General features: G+C 43.6%; 2 protein-coding genes and 1 long non-coding RNA gene across 9 annotated transcripts in view; all 3 read right to left on the bottom strand.

Moving 5' to 3' along the window:
* Window positions 1–6,342: 6,342 nt before the first annotated feature.
* On the bottom strand, window positions 6,343–16,772 carry ZBTB24 (zinc finger and BTB domain containing 24). 2 transcript variants are annotated; one of them, XM_035323191.1, is made up of 7 exons: window positions 16,726–16,772; window positions 14,075–15,071; window positions 13,484–13,651; window positions 13,236–13,319; window positions 12,464–12,547; window positions 10,066–10,147; window positions 6,343–8,337 (listed from the first exon to the last, which is right to left on the bottom strand). In XM_035323191.1, exons 2-7 carry the CDS (start codon window positions 15,048–15,050, stop codon window positions 7,527–7,529), a joined length of 2,205 nt encoding a protein of 734 aa, XP_035179082.1. In that variant the 5' UTR covers window positions 15,051–15,071; window positions 16,726–16,772; the 3' UTR covers window positions 6,343–7,526. The 2 variants fall into 2 exon arrangements, 1 of the variants encoding a protein (XP_035179082.1); XR_004749926.1 differs by lacking the exon at window positions 6,343–8,337 and having other exon boundaries at window positions 10,083–10,147; window positions 12,464–12,626.
* Window positions 10,751–12,440, bottom strand: LOC118165230. Its single transcript, XR_004749927.1, has 2 exons — window positions 11,259–12,440; window positions 10,751–11,044 (listed from the first exon to the last, which is right to left on the bottom strand). It is a non-coding gene; the product is annotated as an uncharacterized LOC118165230 (long non-coding RNA).
* Window positions 16,750–16,890, bottom strand: part of AK9 (adenylate kinase 9) — a 66,982-nt gene continuing 66,841 nt past the window's right edge. For all 6 annotated transcript variants that reach the window (XM_035323184.1, XM_035323187.1, XM_035323186.1 and 3 more), the window contains one exon: window positions 16,750–16,827. The gene's annotated coding sequence lies outside the window, so the exon portion shown is untranslated. The remainder of the gene's footprint in view (window positions 16,828–16,890) is intronic.

Here is a 16,890-nt window from a genome sequence, read left to right as displayed (position 1 = left end):
GTTTCTGACAGCAGCTGGGAGAAACAAGAATTGGAAGAGGAAGCAAACGTGGCAGTGGTGCTTCCCCACTGCCCTCCCAGCCTGCGGTCAGCTGCTGCTCACGGCTTTTGTGGTACCTTAGTGTTCAATTCCTTTTGGTGCATCTTTTTCATGTGAATTTATTTGCTTTTTGGCCAAGTGCAGAAATCTGGCATCCACAAATTCCCATGACAATGAGATTTACAGCTCAAGAACACCCTGGGTAAAGGAAGCTCCCCCCAGCTCTTTGTGTGATGCGCTCTGCGGTGACATGACGGGACGTTGTTCCCCGTGGTGAATGCAGCCCAGCACGGTGACAAAGCAGTTCTGGAGGGGTCGCAGCTATCACAGCAAAGCTTTCTGCCACCCCAGCAGATTTGCTCACTTTCTGCTGAAGCATCCTGTACAAAAGCGGCTTTGTGGGATGGCTGCGGGTTCAGCGAGGGTCGCAGCCAGCTCACCTGTGTCGGGTCACTTTGCTTACAGTCTCTGAGCAATGGGGGTTTTAGCGGACACTTGAATTAGACAGGACAAAACTTGACGGTGTGTAAGGTCAGAGATTCATGGCATCGCAGAACAACAGAACAGTCTGATGTACTCCCTGAGGAAATACATCCTCAGCACATCAAAATCTGACTACTGATGAGACAGCTGTCATTTTCACACAGAAGAAAACCATGACAGAACAAACCTACCTCAAACACAACCAAGAATTATATTCATTTCTTGTCTTAGTAACAATGGACGTTTGTATTTGCTTTTTTTTGGAATTGCATATCCAAGTGGCTTCATCAAGTGCTACACCTCTACATAACCCCAGGAGCAGAACCACAAAAGCCTGGAGCCTCGCAGCTGGGTAGTTCTGAACCACTCTGGGAGCTTCCCAGAAGTTAAGCCTGTTTGCACACCTTGACCCATTCTTACGGAGGGAGAGAGTTATTGCCCACCTTTTTCTTTTTTTTTGTCTTTTTATTTTTTTTTTTTTTTTTTTTTATTTCATTTAGGTGTGACAAATGCATTTTGCAAAGCACTGACTTGAAGCTTCATCACAAGTCATTTTTGCTGTGCTCGCTACTTGGACTGCATGATGTAGTTTAGCACAGAGATAAGGCTGTGGGAAATAAATCATGTCTCCACTAGGAAAAAAAAAAAAAAAAAAAGCACTTTTGACATATTAAAATCCCATCAGACATCAGAGATGAGGCAGTTTTAATTTGTGTACACACATGGGGTGGCAGAGAACAAGCCTAGGCGTGACTCTGGCTAACCACAACCAGCCAGCACATTAAACTCCAGCAACTTTTTCAACACTGTGGCCAAACGAAGGTCAGGAAAGCCCTTTTCCTCCTTTCCAGGCTGCCACAGCCTCTGCAGCTTGTGACAAGCAGAGCTTAATTTTAGTAGCATGACCATATGGCTTCTGCTCCGGCCAGAAAATTATATAGCAGCCTTATAGAAATTCATTTTCTTAAAAAAACTACTAATAAAAAACATATATACACATACACACACACATATAGCTTGTTCTTGTTTACTGATAATTTCTAGGTGTGCAAATTCTAACTGTCATTGTGGGCAAGAAGGAATTAACTACAACCATGCTCCTAATAGTTATATAATAGCCAATGAAAACCAATAGTAAAAGAAAAAAAATGCAGCAAGAAGAAAAGCAGCAGTTAACCACAGAAGCACAATACTGTTAGCTGTGCAGGACTGTTGTCTGAAAATTTATGTTGGGCTTTATTAAAAGAGAGAACAAGCCAAGAGCCACAGATTTCTTGCTGTCTCTATCCATTGCTTATTTAATTTCTCCCCTTCCTTTCATGTCCCTTTGTACTTCAGGTACACAGAAATCTACTGAGCAGGTTGCCAATTACCGAAATCCTTAATGATCAAAATGCTAAGCTGGATGCCTGTTTTTCTTTTCAGCTTTTCCGTTACCCACTTCTGACAATGTGAAACTGTTGTGCAGGCTTAGCCACAGCACGCAAATGGGTGTAAATGGTTTGCAGGTGCTGAGAGTTTGCTGGGAGGTGTGCTTGCACGGCTCAGTGCAGGCAGACGTACAGCACTGCCATCATTTCGGAGAGAGGATTACAGTGAAGGAAAGTATGGCAAGCACAAGCAGTTGTACAGTACATTTAAAAGATGATACCGAAGCCCTTTCAAAAGGCGTGCAGCTGATGTTCTTGGAAACATGGAGTGCTTTGAAACGTGTACACGTGCCCTGACACATGAGCCCCAAGTTTTCCTTCTGCGTGATGCTTGGAGGGTTTGCCCTCGCCAAACCTCTCCACCTGCTGCCTCTGCTGCCATTTCAGTTCCTTTCAGTCCAAGATAGCACCCGAGACAGGCCGAGAAAGAGAACAGAAAGGCAGGCTGGAGGAGTTTAAATTGGGGCAGCCCGGTGACTACAGCACCGCCCAGCAGGAAGAATAATGGTGCGCTTGTTAAAGATGCAAACACCAAAGAACTTCACAGCAAATACCTGGAAACGCTGCCCAGCTCGTCTGCTGCAGCTGCCGAACCACAACAGATGGGGCTGTGATGACTGTCAGGAAGGGCAGCACTGCTGCTGCATGCCGGCTCCTTTCTGACAGATAGCTGTGCAGGGAAAATGCAGCTGTTGGGTCACCCAGCAGTCAAAGCAAACAGTGTGGGAGGCTTCAAAAGTCTTCCTACTGCGAGGGAATGATGGACAGATTCGGCTGAGGAAACAAGGAAGCTTCATCTTCCAGGTGGAAGGCAGGAGCTGACATAATCAAAAAATTTAAAGCAAACCCAAGGAGGAAACATGATTTTGAAGATGACAATATACTTACTAATGGGCTGTCCACAACCTGAAATTCTCCAACTGACTGCTGCAGGAAGCACCCCTGAACACTTCTGGGAGCTGGTTCCCTTTGGGAACACACAGACACCAGGCTACAACTGTGGATGATAGAAAATCCCGCAGGACACACCAGGGAGTTGCTAACTGAAGCAAAACTCTGCATCCAGCTATTCCAAAGATACTTTCCATTAGGTAGGATTAAAATATTAGCCAGAAAATAGCAGTAAGCGTACTACAGTGAGATGCTGGATCACCTAGAATATACCTGGAGGTTTTCTTCCATGGGGAAGAACTACTTGGGCCAGAGATGAACGGTGGTTCAGCTGTTGTCAAAAACCATTCATTGTTCACCATCTTTTATGGAAAGGATGAAGCATATTGGTCTCTGGTAGCTCACAGAACTGCAGGTCTGGGAGAAGCAGCCTCTTTAATCCTCTGAAGAGGTCCTGAAACCATAGCTCTGGGAAGTACGGCATTGCCAGTTCCCTCTCCACTCTTTAAGAGGAATTGGGAAAAAGCAGAATTGGGAAAAGCCCACAGAGCAGGACTGCTGGCCACGGGCAGATGCGCACACGCAGGAGGCACTGCAGTGACTGCCCAGATTTGGTGGCACAACTGCTCTGCAAACAGGCCTCCTCCTGGCTGCTCCCCTCAGCATCTGCTTCCCCTGCGTCTGGGAACTTCCCCACTCGGTCCGCCTGCCATGGGGAGACAGAAAGCACTCACCTGGGTATTGGGTAAGGGATCAGGAACTAATCCCATACTACCCTTCATTGAAGCAGGGAAAGATTTAAAGAAATAAACAAAAAACTAACACACACAACAAAACAACAGCAGCACAATAGGTTAGGTCCTAGCAAATACCAGCCGTGGCCTGATCATGATGCCCAGCTAGCTCAGAGTGAAACCATCATTTTACTAATGGACACAAGCCAATCTCTTCCTTGAACAACTGGCAAGGTTGATGCCAGGCTCAGCATCCTGAACCATAACTGTGAATAAACATTCAGGTTGCAGGAGTTCATGAAGAGGTAGTCACTGCCTCCTGCTCTGAGACACCAAGAGGCAGTTGTTGTAAAACCCCTGGTGGTGCCTCTGAGCACAGCAGAGAGCGTAAAACGAGTGTAAAAAATACCTCTGATCCACAGCGACAGCGTCCCGGCTTCTAGACGCAGAACTGCACATGCTGTGAACTTCAGATTGCTGAGGTCGAATGTTATTTACAGCTAAACCACAGGTATCATTGGTGAGCAGTGTAAACACACACACAATAGCCAAGTACCTACTCTGACACAACGTGTTTGCTCTACCCCATCAGAGTTTGTTTAAAATTTTACTTGGAGAATCAGCCAAAATCTTCAGGAAGAAAAAAAAAAAGCTGGTATTTCATTCACTTGTATGTGGAAGAAGGATAGTGAAATTAATTTGGGGTCATACACACTGAGTAGCTTACAAATGAAGTGGCACAACCATACAACTGCATTAATCACTCACTAAAACGGTTCTTTCAATAGTCTACTTATTTTCCTACTTTGACATCCAAAATCCTAATCTCATGTTAACACAGGAAGCAATGAGATGAATTTGCTAAGATTATCTTGTGTGAGGAAGTGAGAAGCTAAGGTGTTTATTGGCTAGGGAGGAAAGATATTTAGAGAGCTGCTTCGAAGCATAGTATTAGGGGCACGCATTTTTTGCTAAATAGTTCTTGGTGACAGCTGGACTGACAAGCAAAGCTGCAGGGGTTTCCTTTAACATTCAAAGCAATTTTAGGCTTCAGTCGCAGCCTTAAAAATGCACACAGAGAATAGAGATTGATTTTCATCTTTAATATAAATGCATTCACTACAAAGGAAGTAAATGGTGTCAAAATGCAACATTTGTGGTGTGAGAAACCACACGAGCTTTTAATTTCCCAACTGCAAGCTAAAACGTGTGCTAACAGCTTAAGCAATGCAAAGTGCAAGATTAGTCACTGCTGTGCTATTCACAGAAGCAAGTTTCTTCACTGCTTGTTGGGTAATTTGGTAGAAGAAGAGCGTACGAAAATTCCAAAAGCAAAACTTCCTTTTTAATTATAGGGAAAGGGAGCATCCAGCAATGCCTGTGTGACTGCAGCTCAAACGTGGTTTGCAAGGGGAACTTCACAATGAACAACTTAAAGCACAAATTAAAAAAAAGTAAATCATAAAACCAGTAGGAAGTGTGTAACAATTATTTTACTGATGGCTTGGAATTTAGCATGTAACCAGCTTCTAAGCATTTCAGGACTTATGTCAGTATATGGCAGAGAAGGAACTCAGTACAGCTCCTCTAAACTTTTGACCAGACAGTGTTCATGGTTGCACATGACAGTATTTTAGATTACCTTCATTATAGATAGAATTTGTTGGTATGAAACCACTAGTATATTTATCTTAAATGTATACAATTCAGTAAGATTTCTGTAGCTCTTACAAGCTCCACTATTTTTTCGTATGTTCTCACAGCACCAAGACTTCTAGCTTTTGAAGTACCACTGCAGAATATGCTGCTTCTCCTCAGTGGCTGAAAGCATAAATTATATTGCTGTTCTGAGAGGAAAAAAATAAAAAGGTGAAAGGCCTGGCTGGTGTTCTGCTCTGGGATTTGGTTCTTTGTATTGATCCACTCCCACTGTCTACCCTCTTTATGATCAATTTATATAAAAACCAACCTAGTCCTTTGAAAAAATTGAGATACTTACCCAAAGTTCAGCAGCACACGGTCAGGAGCCTGCCTAATACTTGGGTAAGGAACATCAACCAGAATTTGGGCTCCCCAGAACAAGACAGACACTGACACACTGGGCTGAGCGCAGCAGAAGACTGCCAAGGTGATTAAAGAGCTGGAGCTGATGAAGCTGGGTTGCTCAGCCCTGAGGAGGAGAAGGCTCTGAGAGGACCTCACTGCTGTCTTCAACTGCCTCACAGGAGGGCCTGGAGAAGATAGAGCCAGACGCTCCTCGAAGGTGTAGCGGTACGATGAGAGGCAGCAGATACAGACTGGAACATGGGGAATTGCCATGAAATACAGGAAACATTTTGTCACCACGTTACGGTCAAACACCTGAACTGGTCGCCTAGAGAGGCTGTGGATCTCCATCCTTGGACATGTTCAAACGGAGCAAGATGATGGACTGGCTGGCCTCTGGAAGTCCCTTCCACCTTCAACTGTTGCACCATTTATAAACTGCCCTTTCATGCCAGTGACTCCCTCTGGTCAGTCCCATAAGCCAACCATAAAAGATTTTGTTTTCCTTTTAAATTCACCTGCCAATGCCTTAATTTTTTACATTTGTCATCTGTTAAAACACAGAATACCAACGTAAATCACAAGAAGGGCATTTTGAAATGGATGTGAGGACAGAGTAAGTTGCTTTTAGTATACCACTGCCATTGTATCTGGATTTTAACACAGCAGTATGCTACGTGAGACGTTACCAGTAGCTGAACTTGAAGATGCAAAGCCTATACTCTGGCACAGCATTTTTATTAAGTTGATAGATTTTTTTTTGTTAGCAGTCAGTCATTGAAAACAATCTGTACACATCTAATCTAGACAACAAAAATAGCTGTACAGCTTTAACGCGATATGCCCCCTTCATATAGCTCATTATGCTCTGAAGAGATTCTATTCATTGTCCAAGTCCCCACTAAAACAATTTCGGGCTTTAACATATATTAAAAGTAACATTACATTCTGCTCTCAGAAGTAGAAAAAATAACACTTTAAATATAAACTGGCTCCTAGGCTTACACCGAGGCCTGTCAGGAAGAGAATTTTGCACTTAACAGACAGTGCCTTCAACATCAAGAGCTCTTCAAAGTGCTTGGCAGAGCGTGTGAACGTTATCCACGCTTACTACATTAGGAAACTAAGGCACAGAGGTCTACTGCCCTACTCACTGTCACACAGCGGGCGACTGGTGGAATTAACAGAACTCAGGCTTTTCAGTTGTCCAGTGTAACCACCGCATCCCACTGCCACTGCTCAGGTGCAGTGGCTTAAGCATTTCTGAGGAGCAAAACTCTTAAAGCATACAGTAACAGAAGGGGCAATCCAGAGCCAGGCAAAGGCTGCAGTAATTTCAACCCAACCCAAACCAACTTGGTATTCAGTACATCAAAATGCACTTAAGGGAACGGTCACACAGGAAGTTAGACACCAACCCGCAGAGAGAAAGCTCATTAGACATAAGACACACGGTGTGGTCTTTGCAAAAAGTACTGGTTATCTTAAGCTTGACAGTAGTTCAGGTAATGTTAAATCCATCAGAGGAGCGGTACTTTCAGGTCAGCAGATACCTTAACACTGTTCTTCAACCAGCAAGGCACACTTCCCTGGAAAGTCACATGGAAATGCAAACTACAGGGCAAGTACCTGCTCATGAGGCATGGATGTGTAAGAGGCACACACAAAAAAAAGCATGAATCGCTTGTGAGGTATGGATTAGATGGTAGAGAAATACCAACTGGTAATAATAAAAATGTCTAAAATAAATAATATTAAGAAAACTGAAAGTCACCCATGGAAAATCACCAAGAAATGCATCTTCAGATAGATTATGCTGCAGATAAGAAAGTGTGATGTGTGTAATCACCGCTTGGCTGAGAAGCACACTGTAGCCTAGCTCTCTGATGACAAATAAGCATTTTCAGAAAGGTTGCCCTTGAACAGGATGCTCATGAGCTGACTCATTTACTGACAGAGGCTGCTGATGGGATTCAGAAACTTGTACATTTTGATTCTGTTCTTCACTAATTTGATGGGAAGGAACTGTATCTTGGCTGGAGTGAGACTGTTGACTTGATTCCTGAGTCAGCTGCATGTGCTGAGCTGGATGGGAAGATCCTGCTAAGTGGATGTGTTCATTTTGCCCTTGATGAGCATGGAGATGTTCTAGTGCTTCCTTGGAAAGGGTGATGACATGCATTTGTTCAGGCTGGGCAGCCTCTATTTGGTTTGCCATCATATTGATGCTTTGGATTTGCTCCGCTTGCTCCTGCTGAGCTGAGAGCAACAAGTTTTGCAACTGCTGTGGTGGCTGAGCAAGCAGCGTGAGGTTAGCAGCCTGCCCCGTTGTCATATTTGGGGCATTTTCCGCAGTGACAATGCTAATGCCTTGATTATGACCAGGCATGAAGTTTATATTATGCACTCCGTCTGTAACCAGCAGTTGAATTTCCTGCCCTCCAGAGGTGGCAAGTTGATACTGCTGCAGCTGAAGAATGTTCCTGACTTCCGAATTAGTGTTGCTGCTGGGAGCAGCGCTGGCTTCCTGAAACTGCTTTTCCTTGCTATGAATTTTCAAATGAGACTTCAGGTTGTCCAGACGAGCAAACTGCAAACTACATTCCGGGCAAGAAAAAGGCTTTTTGCCTGTGTGTAAGATACAGTGTCTTCTCTTAGCACTGGAATCGGAGAAGGATTTTCCACATATCCCACAAGAATATGGCTTTTCTCCTCTGCAAAAGAACAGATCTGATCTCATGAAAATATTCATTTTAAAAGCGCTGCTTTCGACAACTTAATATAGAATAAAAAAATCAAAGAAATTATTTTATTTTGCTGCATCATAAACACTTCAGAATAGTCAACATTAAAAAATGTTCTGTTTGACTTCCTAATTTCTGTACATCACACACTGTACAACACCTACATTAGTCTGTATCTGCTCAAGAGCTACAGAGATAACGTAACTTCCCTCCTGTCATGATACCAGAGGTACAAACTCTGTGCTGCTAGATCTTGACAAGAACGCAACAACTTACAGGATCATAAGCACTGACTGTTCTCAGAATGTTTATTAATAGTGTGGGCTCTCTAACTGGAGAAGTCTCTAAATCCTGCCTTGCTTGTCTCAAAAGAACAAGAAATTATACTGGAAATATTTTCTTTTAAGGCCCAAAACAGTCCTCTAGTGATTTCAAATCTGACGTGCCTTTATGCAATATTCACATCAGTAAAAGCTAAGAAATACTATTAAAAAGACATGACAGGCTACAGGAAAAACAGGAAAATGCTCCAATAACCTTGTTACACCATGGCTGTTTTGCTGTCAAACAAAAAATCACTTTTTTTTCATAAATAATCACAGAATCACAGAATTTCTAGGTTGGAAGAGACCTCAAGATCATCAAGTCCAACCTCTGACCTAACACTAACAGTCCCCACTAAACCATATCCCTAAGCTCTACATCTAAACGTCTTTTAAAGACCTCCAGGGATGGTGACTCCACCACCTCCCTGGGCAGCCCGTTCCAATGTCTAACAACCCTTTCGGTAAAGAAGTTCTTCCTAAGATCCAACCTAAACCTCCCCTGGCGCAACTTAAGCCCATTCCCCCTCGTCCTGTCACCAGGCACGTGGGAGAACAGACCAACCCCCACCTCGCTACAGCCTCCCTTGAGGTACCTGTAGAGAGCGATAAGGTCACCCCTGAGCCTCCTTTTCTCCAGGCTGAACAAGCCCAGCTCCCTCAGCCGCTCCTCGTAAGACTTGTTCTCCAGACCCTCACCAGCTTCATAGCCCTTCTCTGGACTCGCTCGAGCACCTCAATGTCCTTCTTGTAGCGAGGGGCCCAAAACTGAACACAGTACTCGAGGTGCGGCCTCACCAGAGCCGAGTACAGGGGGACGATCACCTCCCTGGCCCTGCTGGCCACACTGTTTCTTATACAGGCCAGGATGCTGTTGGCCTTCTTGGCCACCTGAGCACACTGCTGGCTCATATTTAGCCGACTATCAACCATCACTCCCAGGTCCTTCTCTGCCAGGCAGCTCTCCAACCACTCATCTCCCAGCCTGTAGCTCTGCTTGGGGTTATTGCGCCCCAGGTGCAGGACCCGGCACTTGGCCTTGTTGAACTTCATGCAGTTGACCTCAGCCCATCGGTCCAGCCTATCCAGATCCTCCTGCAGAGCCTTCCTACCTCGTGATACCGAAGTACATCATCATTAAACAGACACACTGCACAGAAGAAGAATCTTCAGTGTCTTGGCACACTAGTATTTAACTGTGAAATACTTTCCACTACTAATTATCTCTTTAAATAAACAAAAATGTCAGCCCTTAATCATCCATCCCAAATGCAAACAAACCTTGACCATCCTGTAATTGAACAGGCACTGGATACAGGTAGCAGATAAGACATTACAGTTTTAAAGAATGTGATGAAAATTAGGCACACTTTACCTGTGAATTCTAATGTGAGTCTGAAGAGAACTTTTAGCTGTGAATGATTTGCCACAAATTTCACAAGTGAAGGGCTTCTCACCTATCAAAAAGAAATTTGACATCATTTTTCATGTAGCGCTTCCCATGAATTTATTTTAAAATGTGACATTTTACTGTACATTGTTCTTAAGCACATAAAGCCAAATGATTGTGCTTCTGCCATGGGTCAGTATGGATAACTGGAATGGATAAACTCACTTGTTAAATGAGGGTGTAAAATTTGGAAGGTACATCTCTTTGAAGATAGAGAACTAGGTGATCCAAGCCCTTAGAGCAGCAAAATCATGCCTAAGACAGATGCAGGTGCCTTGAGCTCAATCCACACACACAGCACAAACAGGCAAGTTTGAAAAAGGCTGACCCTGAACTAGCAGACATTAACGCCAGGCTCACGTGCAGCACACCAAGTGGACGAGTAAGACTGTATTTCCAAACCTGGAAGTGAATCCATTACCTTAACAAGCCTGTTGACCTCTAAGACTCCATCCTATGCCTGCAATACCTTGGGAACACATCCCATGTCTCTGCTCATGGCACAGAGGTTGGAACCAGATGATCTTTAAAGATCCCTTCCAACCCAAACCATTCTATGATTCTAACACCAATCAGAGAAAAAACGTAACTTATGGTGGGTTGTATAATTTTTTTTGTTTGCTTTTTACTGTATTTTTAATTCTTGTGCCTAATTGAGTAGAAGCAGAGTGACCGAATTAAATAGAGAGGTTCACAAGAAACAGATACCACCCAACACCACCAATGCCTAACTCACACCACAGATTTTATTTGTTGCATTCAATGTCTTTAAGACACTAGGTAGGAGAATCTGGATCGCCACAGCAGTAATTCACACCACCCAAGCATACTGAAACTCAGCACGGGGCAGTAGCCGCTTTCCAAGGAAGCTTCACATTTAGTGTAGAACTGCAAAGCCTATCAGCTTTCATTCTGCTTCAGAGGGCTGGGGTGAAGTTTGAGAAGAAGAGATGTTGGAAGGGGTATCTAGAGGTCAACTGGTTCCAGACCCCACTGGAAAAACAGGAGCAACTTATGGAGACTGTGTTCTTATGACATCCAGTGCTACAGAACTGCTGCCAGAGCATAACGGTCAAATCAATGTTAACACTCTTCCCCCAAACTCCTCCTTATTTTACTTCTTGTTTTTGAGATGGGACAGGTCCGATGGCATTTCTGCACTCATAATACTGGTATCTGGCCTGTCTTTTCCAAAAGCACTACCTACTGCAGATCAGTTTCTGCTAGAACTCAGTTAATCTGTTTTTGCAACTTACATCATTACTGTGCTCCCTCTCCTCATTTCCCACCACCAAGCTCATCTCCTGCTACATTTACAGAGCTGTATCAGCTTCAGATACAGAACTGTTGTGTGTAAACACACACCATGTCCTCAACAAAAAGACAATTATTTAAAAGTATTGCAAGCTAACACTATCCCTGATACACCAAAAACTCCCCAAACCACAAATTCCAACCTCATCATACCCTATGGAATTTAAAGCTCTTATTTTCACTGAGAAGGACATGAGTTAAAACTCACAACTTGATCTTGTGCACACTACCTCAACCACATGTAATAAAATCATATATAATTCATTTCTGGGAAGCAACAATTGCCACTGTTTAGAGCTATTTTAAAATAAAATATTTACATTTAATCTTATGAACTTCTTCAAAGAAAAGTATTTTTAAAAGCTTATGCTTTGTCATCATGAGAGATCAATTTTTTTATTCTTGTTATCCAGCCATCCAAGTATCACCTCGCCCTTTAAACCTCTTAAAACAACCTCTGATGTCACTTGTGTTACATCATCCCTTCCAGCCAATCTCCTGCCAGCACCTGGTTTACTACAGCATAATAAAAAGATAAACTGAAATAATTATTTTTATAGTCAGCAGCATTTTCCGTAAGCATCCTTCTCCCACAGACAGGAGTGCTTGACTCTTCTAGGACGTACATTTTCTGTTCCTACATAGCTCATTTCAAGCCCAATAAATGCTGGATGCGGCTTTCCCGATGAATTTAATTCCCAGTCTAAGATTTTACCACAGGAGATCCAACCAGCATCTTCTGCAGCTGGCTTCCTTGGGGAAAAAAAAAATGAAAAAAAAAAAGAAAAAAGCTTCTCCTGTAGTAGGTACTGCTTCTGCACTGTTGTTTTGGGCTCATTACACAATCTCAATATCATATCTCCTAATTTTTAACACAGGCACCATTATTTATAAGCACAGCCAAAGCTCATCCCAAAGAAATGAGCGTCCTTTGTGCAACGTATCCTTTCGTCTGTGTTATTTCAAGAAAAAAGAAACCAAACCAAACCAAACCAACAGACAATATTACCTGTATGTGTTCTTAGATGTTTCTTTAACTGAGCTGCATCCATGAATTTGCGATGACACTGGTTGCATTCCGGCAATGAACGGCCTTGTCGCAATAACAAAAAAAGTGTCAGTGCATAAGTGATCCCCTGTATCTCTTCAGTGATCTTTGTTAAAGCACTTTCCTGAAAAATAACCACTTTGATATAATATAGAGATAAAACACAAGGTGATTCACTGCCTTCTCCCTACCTTGTCATGAAAACTAGCAGGATGACACACCCCTATGACTCTGTTTATTCTTAGCATGGTAGAAGCGAGGACTGACACCCGCTCCCCCTCAAGCTTACTTTCTCTTGAACCTTTGGAAAATCTGATTTTTTACACCACTTCCTGTGTATGTAATTTTACCTCCAACTTTCTAAAACAAAACTGAGTAAAACACGTCTTAAAGCCTGTCTGCCATTACTTATCCAAAGTAAGGGGGAACTACAAGGCAATGTGCACAACACGCAGCGCATAAGTGTTTATGAAACTCCTAGCTTATATGTAACATGGAGAGCAGAGCTCAAACGAATGAAGTTTACTATGGTAAATACTGAACAGCTAATTTTTTAAACATCAGGACAGTCCTCTTCAATTAACTATCTTTTTAAACATTCCACTTATTGTACACTATTCAGTCTTTTGAGCCTAAATACATTGTTGAAGAAGAATATTCTGCCTTAGTCAATCTTTATGAGGACAAATGAGCATGGACTGTCAGCCAGCCCTTCAACCCCAACTTGTTATACCTGTGTGTACTCGATAATGGCTCTTCAGCTGTCTCTTTTGGCTGAAGTACTTCCCACACTGATCGCATGTGAAAGCCTTCTGCCCTGTAAAGAAAATCAGTTATTAAAATGCAAACCACATCTAAACTAAGTATAAGAACTGGAAAAAAAAAAAAGTCAGCACATCAGAGAAAGAGCAGAAACGCTTCTTTTCTCCAGAAAGGCACATTTAAAGGGGGGCGAGGTTACCTTTGCCTTGCAATATTTACCTGTATGAAGGCTCATGTGCTCTAGAAGAGAATGCTTTGTTGTGAGAGCCTTACTGCAGACAGTACACGTGTACGGCCGCTCTCCAGTGTGCATCCGCTCATGAACCTGAAGAGAGTGCTTCTGGGAAAAGCCTTTGCCACATTCACTGCACTTAAAAGGGCGCTCCCCTAGAAGCAGAGGATGACATTTGTAAGTACAGATGTGTTATTTCTCACTAGATATTCCAAGCTGACAGTGGGACTCACTGCAGTCTAGTATCTGCTAAAATGACTTTTAGGTAGCGATAAGGAGAATTAAAAGAAGAGACAGGTCTTGTGTATCAGTAAAAATATTTAAGTATTGCCACATAATTCAATGTTCTAACAGAGAAATGATTAACTGAACTGCCATCAGGTTAAGACATAAAGCCTAAGAGATCTCCTGATAAGAAAACAGCAAATAGTCTCTGAATCACAGCATAGTAATTGGGATGAGTGTACTATTTTGGGCAGCTCTTGCTGTGGACAACAGCCCATACTTAAACAAGAGGCTTGCATTTAGCAGCAAGTCACTAAATCCTCCACTCAAAGAAGCAGTCTCTTAATGCCTACCTGTATGACTTCTCTGATGAATAGCTAAAAAGTGATTATATTTAAATACTTTGCCACAGTCTTTACAGCGAGCTTCAGAACCTGTACGTTTTCTTTTTCCATCAGTTCTCTTTGCCAGTCCTTTTTCATCCTCTTCACCAAGCAGCTTATAATCTTTTAGTTTGATTGACCTCCTTATTCTACGTTTGCTGTAACGGCTCTGAGTGCTCTGCATTCCTTCAGATTTGGGATCATAATTCTCATCCTTCTCAGCTGACAGATCTTCAGCAACTTCTGAGCCACAAGCAGGTTCCGCTTCTTCCGCATCTTTCCTTGCTGGATCCTGTTCACTGACAACTGTTTCTTCTGCTGCCACGTCTTTTTTCATAGAATTTTGCTTATTTTGCATGGAGTTGTTCTCTCTCAGCTGCACATCTTCAGAATTTGCTGCTGATTTTTCTTCCTGGACCGTCTTGACTTTTCTTGGTCGCCCTCGTTTTCGCTTTGGCGGCTCCTCATTTTTCTTGTCACTTGCAATAAGGGCTACGGAGGTGCCGCTGTTAGACGGCGCTGGCAGCGTGCTACTTGGGCTGCGGCTGGCCTGGTAGTCGGTGTAAGCACACACCAAGTCATTCACTTTCAGAAGCTGTGCGGTAGCTAGAATTTGTTCTGTGCTTTTTTCGCTGGCGTGGAGGTAGCCAGTGTAGATAAATTCTAGCAGTGCTCCAAAGGTGTCGGCAACCATTCCCTCCAACATGTAAATTGACTGCCCTATTTCGCCCTCATCTACAAACATCATTGAAAAGTACTCACTGCTGGCAGCCAGCAAAGCTTTATGGGCTCTGAATTGCACATTTTCCACTATTAGAGTAATGTCACAAAGAAAATCTTTTTTCCTTTGTTCTTCAAAGTTAGCTAGAATGGTATCTTTGTGAGTTCTTGAGTGGATGACAACCAGTTTCTCAGAAGGGTCAGGAACCGCCTCTGCCATTTTCATTGCAAATATGAAAGGAAGCACCTACAAGAATAGAGAAAGTTTAGAAAACATCTTGGAAGTCAGCATATAAAGACATCAAGTATTATTTTGTTTACTAGTTAACAGAGTTCAACAATTTCTAAAGCCAATTCTGAAGCCTCTGAATTGTCTTTACGAAGTCAATTCTAATGCTGACACAGGTTTCTTTCTTCAGAAAGTGTTTTAAAATCCTAAAAAATGGATACAGATAGCTTCTTCCGAGATCAGAATTACTGCCAGTTATTGTATTTGTTTAGCTCTAATGTACTGTGAACTGTACAGCATCGAAAAACATGGCTGCCCCTTCTGAAAACTCCTCTTTCACAACTGAAACAATTGAACAAAAAGATCTCTTTGTTCACTGCTCCTAAGCAGAAACAAACAAACCAACCCAAAAAAATGTCAACTGCAGCTTCATCACTACAGATGCCCCAGTTCAGACTATTCAGGCTATGAAATCCTGTAAACAATGATAAAACTTTACTTGCATCAGTCTGGCCAGACTCCATGTCCTTCCAAAAATTTCTCCTTCAGAACACATACCTGTGAGTCTTCAGGCTATGTCGGCAATAAAGGCATAAAGCCAGGAGATTTTTCTAAGAACTGTGTCTAAAATAGGGTTGAGTATGTTAAACATTAACCATTAGTTTGGCTTGCTACACGTTTTCAATTATAGACCAAAAAAAATGGTAATAATCCAGCATTTCAGAAGAATTCACCAAATGAAAATATAAAGGAAGATGTGCCAGAAATGGTCATTTCAGAAGGACCAGCTGAGCCAAATGTGAGACAGGTTAGATACCTGCCATCCTAAATTATAAAACTGACATATTAAATACAAATACACATTACAGTATAGCAATCAGTGAATGTAACAATTATGATTACCTGAAGGAATGCTGTAAGAAACAACGTGTTACATACAGGTGATATCAAAGTGCTACTGAGGTGGCCAACAAGGGATTCTTTAGGCCCATTCAGCCACCAAGTAGCTCATGCTAGAGCCAAATTAGAACAGTTCAATATGACGGGACCTGCAAAGGCAATCAAGTTCAACTGCCTGACCACTTCAGGGTAAACAAAAGTTTGAGCATATTACTGAGGGTGTTGTCCAAATGCCTGCTGAACACTGACAGGTTCAGGGCATCAACCGCCTCTTCAGGAAGCTGGTTCCAGCATTTGATCACCCTCATGGTAAAAGAATTTTTCCTTATGTCCAGTCTGGTGCAGTTCTGTGCCGTTGTGTGTCCTGTCCTCGGTTACCAAGGAGAGGAGCAGTTGCTTGACCAGGTGCAGCAGAGCCACGCTGACATGGGAACCCCAAGCTCAGGAGGACGCGGGCCTGACGTTCCTGGGGCCCCCTAAGACACGCCTGCAGGTCCGTCCCTCCCGATTTGCGGTGTACTGCACGGACTCCTGAAGCACCAACGTGGTCTGCAGCCGTCCCCTACAACACACACGTCTCCCACAGCGGGCTGTGCCCTTTTCTTTGGGTTCTGGCCACCCGAAGCCACATCCGTACCCCTTGGAGGACACAGCCCAAGCAACGCCCACCCCCTACCCCCTAGGCTTGGGCCGCGGAGGGGCAGCGGAGCGGGGTCGGAGCGTGCGTGGGGGCCGCCCCGCCGCCCCCTCCGGGCCCGGGCCGGGCACTCACCGCTCCGCCGCCGCCGCCGCGCTTCCGGCGCCGTGACGCGAGATGGCGGCCGGCAGCACGGCGCCGGCGGCCGCTCCTCCTCCCTCCTCCCTCCCTCCTTCCCTCCCTCCCTCCCTCCTTCCCCGCTGCACGGCGGCGTTCTGGGAGGTGGCTGAGGGGGCGGTA

The sequence above is a fragment of the Oxyura jamaicensis genome, chromosome 3 (genome assembly GCF_011077185.1).
Source record: "Oxyura jamaicensis isolate SHBP4307 breed ruddy duck chromosome 3, BPBGC_Ojam_1.0, whole genome shotgun sequence".
NCBI classification, from domain to species: domain Eukaryota; kingdom Metazoa; phylum Chordata; class Aves; order Anseriformes; family Anatidae; genus Oxyura; species Oxyura jamaicensis.
The sequence above is the reverse complement of the archived record's forward strand: the minus strand, read 5'-3'. Positions and strand labels throughout refer to the sequence as shown.

Coding starts and splice junctions, on each gene's coding strand:
- ZBTB24 (XM_035323191.1), bottom strand. CDS start 15,050: ATGAAAATGGCAGAGGCGGTTCCTGACCCTTCTGAGAAACTGGTTGTC. Junction 13,652..14,074: donor TCATCAGAGAAGTCATACAG/GTAGGCATTAAG, acceptor CTCTGCTTCTAG/GGGAGCGCCCTTTTAAGTGC. Junction 13,320..13,483: donor GCACATGAGCCTTCATACAG/GTAAATATTGCA, acceptor TTTTCTTTACAG/GGCAGAAGGCTTTCACATGC.